We start from the raw sequence: 7,955 nt of genomic DNA, 5'->3' as shown, positions 1-7,955 counted from the left end.
TCCTGAGCCTTTCGTTGATAATTTGGACTATTCTGTGAGCACTTGGACTGTTGTATAGGCACAGGAAAAGTGCCCAGATTGTCTACAGTTACAGCTCGTGTTTCTTATACCATTCAATGGATCTAGGTGCCTGCACATTTACATCATCAATGGAGGTGGAGGGGGAAGATGCTCTGGATACCTTGACTGCTCGATTGAGGGCCACTTGAACCAAGCCAAGTTACCATACTGTGTTTGCTTACATGGCGCCATATGTTTCAACATTCTATAATGTGTGACCGATTCATTCGAATGTGGTGTTTCTGGCAGAGAAGCTGCATCCACAACTGTAGATCTCTTTTGTCCCAGAAATTGAGTCAAAGTTACAATTTCATCCCACGTTGCAACAGAAATGCTTCATTTAGAGTCATGATATCTCTAATATCCAAGTGGTATTGGACGGACTCGCTAGGAACTCTTTACACTAACTTAAAGACCAAGATATCTTTGCGATCTGCTGTTGCCATGCTGGAATATGCTTTATTATGTTAGTGTATGCAGCTAATCTTTTGTAGGCACTACGTTTGCAAGCTGCCTGATAGATAACCCAATTCTCTAATGAGTCAAATCACTAATGCAACTCTGCTGTTATAGCCTGCTAGCTTTAGAGATACTCAGTCTCCATGTATGACAAAGCATCCAACACCAATCCACACAGAACTTAATAACAAACATCTGTTCTTTGGTCCACAAATTCCAGGCAGCTACTTCACTAATTCACTTAAGAAAGTGATATAAGTCTTTTTTTGAAGAAGAAGATTTAAAAGAAAGAGATGTGATGTGTTCCACCTTGATATTCCTGCCAATTGCAGCTATGGTAATCTTCCATTATGAATGTTATTCCATTAAAATTGCTGTAAAGCTGGGATAAGCATGGCTATTGGCTTCTTTCTAGAGGCTGGAGACCCTACATCTGGCTGCCAATTGGATTACTTCTTATGCTCAGTCGAGTAGGGCAGTACCATGACAATGATTTCTTTATCTGACGTTGTTCTATCACAAACATCAACGCTCCTCCCTTTGTAACAAAAACGTTCTGGCTTATCTGGGATATGTCACGTGCTAACCATGATGATAAACTACGTACTTGCCGTGTTTGTTCCATTGCCTCTGAGAAGCAAATAATAACAGGCTGTCAAGTCTGGTCTATCAACTGTAACTCGTCTCTAGCCACCTCCAGTGAGGAGCGTCAACTATACTAAGTGTTTCTTCAATTTCAGTTGGTCTGCTCGAGAAGGACCAGTTTGACCAGCACTGTCTGATGGGCCAGGGTGTGGTTCCGCTATCTCGTGGGTGGATGGAGAGTGAAATTCTGAAATGTTCGTCTTAGTAAAGGGAAGCACTCAACGTTCAACAAAGTGCTGCTTCAAGCTAGATGGGGATTCTCAGTTCTCATCTTCAGACCAATTTGATTCTCCTTCACTCAACTTTCAACAAAGTGCTGCTTCAAGCTAGATGGGGATTCTCAGTTCTCATCTTCAGACCAATCTGATTCTGCTTCACTCAACGTTCAACAAAGTGCTGCTTCAAGCTAGATGGGGATTCTCAGTTCTCATCTTCAGACCAATCTGATTCTCCTTCACTCAAATTTCAACAAAGTGCTGCTTCAAGCTAGATGGGGATTCTCAGTTCTCATCTTCAGACCAATCTGATTCTGCTTCACTCAACGTTCAACAAAGTGCTGCTTCAAGCTAGATGGGGATTCTCAGTTCTCATCTTCAGACCAATCTGATTCTTCTTCAGTGAGTTGTGGCCTGCAGAATAAAACAAGCATGAATTAAAATAATAATAATACATCTTATTTAGTAAGGCACGGAAAAAACTGGTGAACACGCAAAACTAAAAGAACAAGTAACAAAATGATGAGAGTGAGACGAAAACAATAAATGGTATTTGAATGTAACTCGCACGATCAACAGTTATATATACAATGCGACAAAAGATGGGACTTTCACTACACAAAACAATAGATAAATTCCTGGACAGGAAAAGCTAGAAAGAGTCATAACTCAGGTTGAATTTATCACGTGATTAGTGTTGTAGAATCAGAACTTAGTAAAATGTGAGATTTTTGTATATAATAAATATATACTATAAAATAGTAAGATATGTAGTATCTACATACTACAGTATGGCAGAAATAATTTTGTTTCTATACTTTTATAAAAGAGAAGCACCATTTCACAAAAAGCTTGGGGAAGGAAAAAAAAAGAATTGACCTTGCGTGGCTCCCCCCCCCCACACACACACACTCAATTCATCTGGGGGAGGGTCCTACGCTATGGCATAATTTGGTATTATGTGTTAATCCGGCCTGAATAGAAATGTCTCAAAGAACTGCCATTTTGTAGCCTCTTCCAAGTTTGATAGCGATGTTCGTCCCTATCGACCCCTCCCTTTTAGACAAACTTCCAAGGATGTAGCTAGGCCAGAGCGGACAATAACGAATGTTCGTATACTTTTTTATTAATAAAATATACTATGTATTTGTAAAATAAACTTAGCTTGTAGATTCAATGTTTTATAGTATTAAATTTGCATGTTTAAATGCTTTACTTTTAAAATTATAATCATTCTGTGATGGCATAAAAAATGAAAGTTATACACAAAAATAACTTTTATTATATGGATCTGCTATTTAAACTATAGGTTTCCTTTGTTATTGAGCTCAACGCTACAGTATTGGATATCTGTGCTGTGCCCATCACAGGTATTGAAGCTCGGGTTTTAGCGTAATGAGCCTTCAGACTCACTGCTAAGCCACTAGGGCAACTACAATTACTTTATCAATTGTAGTTTTATAAATCAAATATACCAGTTGGTTATACAAACATAATTGATAAGTGGCTTATGCTATAAACAAGTTCAAGGCCCAAAATGCTGCCTGTATGTGCTGCGTCTGTAAAATTCAAGGGTCAGAAATGTATTATGATTTAGTTGGCTCTCCGGCACAAAATGTTTTATACCTATTTATGAAATTATTTTGCGACATATGTTTTATATATAGAGAGAGAGAGAGAAAGAAAGAGAGTAACCAACAACAAGTAAAAACTTTTTTTTTTTTTAAATTAGAAGTATAATTTCACACTCTCTTTCTTTGTAAATAATTATGGCAACAGAGGGCGACCATTTCGTTGATTTGTATTTGTATTTTAGCGTGTTCCGGCCTTCAAGTGATGCAGAGAAAAGGCTGTGGAGCATCACGGGAAGGCCGGAACCACGCTACATATTTGGGCAGTGGTAGAATTTCTTTCACGAGACGAAAGTTGAAGATTGGGGTGAAAACCGTTAGAAAGCTAGGTATTTAGAATTTAATTTATAAAGATTCTTATATTGAAGTCAAAATTTACATACATATATTAAGTGTGTTGTTATAATACTTTCGTTTTTGTTAAAAGAAATACCATATTATTTTGAACATGAAGTTGATATAACGTTAAACTAACTATTGATAATATATATATAAGTTGTAACCGGTTCTGATTAAACTTCTTAAGTAGGCCTAGTCTAATGTTAGGCCGATATTTGGACTAGTCTAGCACTGTTTTTTCAAGTCCGTCCGCTGCGTATTTAGTGTGTTGTGATACTAATAGTTTAACTTCAATAAACGGTGAATTGTATAAACTGTTTCAGTTTGATTATTTTTTCACTGTCAGTGTAATGTAATTTGTAAAGTGGGTCACTGGGTGTGGTTTTGCCTCTTTGGGGCAGAATTAAGCTATAGTTGTAACGTATTATTGTACTTTTGTAGTCTGTGACAGACAGTATGGACAAAATTTATTTTAAGTTAAATTGCGCTTCAAGTTCTTGCCCATTGTTTATGAATAAATGTAATTTACGTTGTAGTTTGTATATAACATTGTAAATGCAACAAAAGTTTTATTAGTATTCCAGTATAGATTTGAAATGCAATCTTGATTTACCAGAAACATAAGTAAAGTTCTATTAACCCATTTCCAAGTACATATCTAAATACTTTCAAATTAAAAATTAAATTTATTTGAATACTTGATGACAAAGAACCCACTTTCAGACAATAAAATTTGAAGACAACTTGAGTGGGTAAGGAAGAACAATGTATTACATGGTAACTGAAGATGAAAAAACCTTGACATACTGTTGTACATTTGCTACTATTTTAAACTTGTAATGTTCTTCATTGCCCATTCAAACTGTACTAAAATACTGTAGTAACAGTAATAACATATGTTTTTCTGTGTATGTGTGTGATATAAATATGTTCAATAATGTCTTTATTGTTAATTCAGCTTGATTATTTCAGATGTTTAATATTATGTGCATTGGAACAAGCAAAGTGACAGGCCATTACCATACAGTTTTTGAGTTAGTCATGTCTCTACTATAGTTGTGTGGTTAATAGGTACTGTAGCTGTGATAACCTCTAGCAGGATTTAACTAGTTTCACATCATCCCTGTTAAGATGTTACTTTCTAAAACTGGGTTATCACCCCCAATTTGATTCTCTTATAACTATTTATCTCAAGAGTGATTCTGTAGTACCCTGACAGTTATTCCAGTAGTACAGTCACTCCTCTATTGCTCTAATGAAACTGAACACTGCATTATAAAACAAATGTTATTTATATATAAACACACACACTTAAAAGATGCATTTTGAAATGTATTGCACTTACAATGTTGCCCACCAATTTTGACTGTATACTTACAAAGATGGCAGACCCAAAGCAAGAATGGGTTTCTGTTCCAGTTAGAACTACAAGAAATTGGCTAAAGCTTAATAACAAACTGACTATATCATAAATAACATTTGTATTTTATTTAAATATATATATAAAAAAAAAAGAGTAGTGTGAAAGTAAGCTCACTTTAAATCTATTTTCTGTAAATGTTGTTTTAATTTATTACTGTCTTCTGTGTTTTATTGATGTATCCTAGTTACCTGCAGTAACAATTTATTTACAAATAAATCTGTGGATTCTTGTCCCCAGAAGCACATGGATAAATAATGTTCTACTGTAATAGTGTTACTCTGAACATAGAACTTCCATAAATAGCTCTTAAAAATTCTTACCGAATCTCTTCACCACGTCTAAGCATTTAGTGTCTAATAGTTATCTCGATGTGTATCTCCCATTTCTTGTTTTTTTATGTTTTCCCTTCACATAAAACACCTGAGCCTTTTATCTATAGCAGAGTCAGACTACTTGGTTAGGTATTGACAAAATAAGTCCCTTTTTGTCAGACTACTTGGTTAGGTATTGACAAAATAAGTCCCTTTTTGTCAGGCTACTTGGTTTGGTAGAATAACAGTCCCTTTTTGTCAGACTACTTGGTAAGGTATTGACAAAATAAGTCCCTTTTTGTCAGGCTACTTGGTTTGGTAGAATAACAGTCCCTTTTGATTGTAAGTACACTTATTGTAATAAACATCAGTATGCTCCAGGGAAGTATCATTTGTTTAATGTTTTGCTTTATATTTGTTGTTAATTTAAGTTCCTTTTTCATCCACTTTACGTAAATACTTTTACAATGTTGACCAACTTACTACAGACTTTCATCATAAAAATTCAAATTTTCTTTCTTAAGTGTAGATTTGACTTCTTCCAAAATAATATCAGAATTGTTTACACCCTGATGTTCCTGTTCATTACTAACCATGTTCTTGTTCCTTGAAACATATGCAGATAGTATCTTTCCTATTTTAAATAAGTTGAATAAGACAGAGTTCCTTGAGTATTTCTTTAGTTTTTGTATTTCCAGTAATATCTTTCATAGAAACCAGGCATGAACACTTTTTTTTTTTACAGACACAATAATAGCCATTTAGCACTTTTTTTCAGGTTTCAAAACCACTAGCAGTTAAAAAAACAAGTTTTATAAAAATAAAAACTTGTAGGCTTTTAAATGTTTCCTAATTTGACAGATTGACTTAATTTAATTTTGTGTACTTGACAAATGCTGTGGAACTAGAAAAGTAACATTCTAACTTGTATTCTTGTACTTCAGCTGATGTTCCTAACGAATCTCTATAATGGTCTGTATGATTAACATACATGCATGTTTGATAACAATAATATACTCCATCTGAATGACTTTGTGCTCTGTTTTTCCTTTAGTAATGTGACTGCTGTGGTACTTCCTTTGAAACTGTGTCCAATTATCAGACATGTATTTGAGGATTGGCAACATAAGTGGATGGATACCTAGGGTGGTATACTTGTGTCAGTAGGGGGCACAGTCTTCATTTCTGCCTTGGGTGCCAGTTAAGCTTATTACCAGCCCTCCAAATTATAAAACTGGTTTACATATTCTTTGTTAGTTGTAATTTCTGTTATGGTATAGGAACGTGAATCTCTTCAGGAAATTTTTATACATTAATATTTATTTCTATATGCATGAAATTAAGTCTTGGATGTATCCCATCCAGGGCCAACGTTACGTGTACATCTGTCTAGTACTGGTTATAGATTAAGTCTTGGATGTATCCCATCCAGGGCCAACGTTACATGTACGTCTGTCTAGTACTGGTTATAGATTAAGTCTTGGATGTATCACATCCAGGGCCAACGTTACGTGTACGTCTGTCTAGTACTGGTTATAGATTGAGTCTTGGATGTATCACATCCAGGGCCAACGTTACGTGTACGTCTGTCTAGTACTGGTTATAGATTAAGTCTTGGATGTATCACATCCAGGGCGACGTTACATGTACGTTTGTCTAGTACTGGTTATTCTGAGAATTGTTTACTTCTATACTTATTATTATTCCATTTTTATTTTCTATGTCTAGCTGTGACCCATAAAACACCCACTCTTACTTTACTAAACCTCAAAGAATGAGGTGGGAGGTAATAGTATGAGTCATTTTCCACACCCTTGCAAGATGACTATACAGTCTTGTGTGTAGATAAAGTTCCTATTTTGAACATATGTAACAAAATAACAACAAAAAACTATATGCACAAAGTTTATAAATAAAACTTAACTCTAACATTCATCAACTAATTTCAACAGAACCATGTCAGCTATCCAAACAGACCGTCAAGAAGAAGAAATGAAGCAAAAAGCCCAGAAAATGGCCACCCAAGCCACAACGTCAATAGAGAAGTTGCGATACCAATGTCTGCAGAGAGGAGCAAAGGGGATTAAAGAACTAGGAAGGTCAGGCTCAATCTGTTAAATATCCCTTTAAATTGTGTGATTATTGTGGTTATGCTATACTTGTTTGTATATTCTAGGATGTATGTGAAGACTTATTTTTTCTTTTTTTTTGTTCAAACAATTATGTGAAGTTTTTAATGTGTTTAACAAGTATATCACAGAATGTTTTAATTCTAAACATTTATAAGGATTAAGTACTGTTCAAAACTGTAATTTCATATGTAAATTATATCTGACTTAGGAAATATTTGTAAACAAATAATACTTTAAAAGAAAGTTTCAGCTTGTTAGAGAGAAGCGTGCTCCCTCTATCAGTTACCCTCCTTATAGTTTTCTCTCCTATTCTTCAGTCATTCCATGATCATTTTTTATTTTAGACAATTTCTATTGAAAATAACATATCTTTATTTATGAGCTAGAAAGATTTTGTTTCTGTGCTCTAGATAAATTGGAATTGTAAGTGATTCTTTTCTGGTATCTTGTAGTGCTTTATTGTATGTTTTATCATACTGCCTCTGTATTAGATAGTCAATGTTTCACAGTTTTCAGATTTTGTTTCTGTGCTGTAGATAAATTGGAATTGTAAGTGATTCTTTTCTGGTATCTTGTAGTGCTTTATTGTATGTTTCATCATACTGCCTCTGTATTAGATAGTCAATGTTTCACAGTTTTGTTTCTGTATCATAGTTATATGTCACACTAGATCACGCACTTCAGAAATGATTTTTATAGAGTTATATATATATATATATATATATATATATATATATATA

General features: G+C 34.5%; 1 protein-coding gene across 1 annotated transcript in view; it reads left to right on the top strand.

The window, feature by feature from the left end:
* The first annotated feature begins 3,191 nt into the window (after nucleotides 1–3,191).
* Nucleotides 3,192–7,955, top strand: part of LOC106470564 (calcyphosin-like protein) — a 10,792-nt gene continuing 6,028 nt past the window's right edge. Inside the window, exons 1-2 of the mRNA XM_013931128.2 lie at nucleotides 3,192–3,339; nucleotides 7,036–7,182. Coding sequence (XP_013786582.1) covers nucleotides 7,040–7,182 — 143 coding nt within the window. The 5' untranslated portion in view covers nucleotides 3,192–3,339; nucleotides 7,036–7,039. The remainder of the gene's footprint in view (nucleotides 3,340–7,035; nucleotides 7,183–7,955) is intronic.

This window comes from Limulus polyphemus, unplaced genomic scaffold (assembly GCF_000517525.1).
Source record: "Limulus polyphemus unplaced genomic scaffold, Limulus_polyphemus-2.1.2 Scaffold4088, whole genome shotgun sequence".
NCBI lineage: Eukaryota > Metazoa > Arthropoda > Merostomata > Xiphosura > Limulidae > Limulus > Limulus polyphemus.
This window is presented reverse-complemented; position numbering and strand designations above follow the sequence as displayed.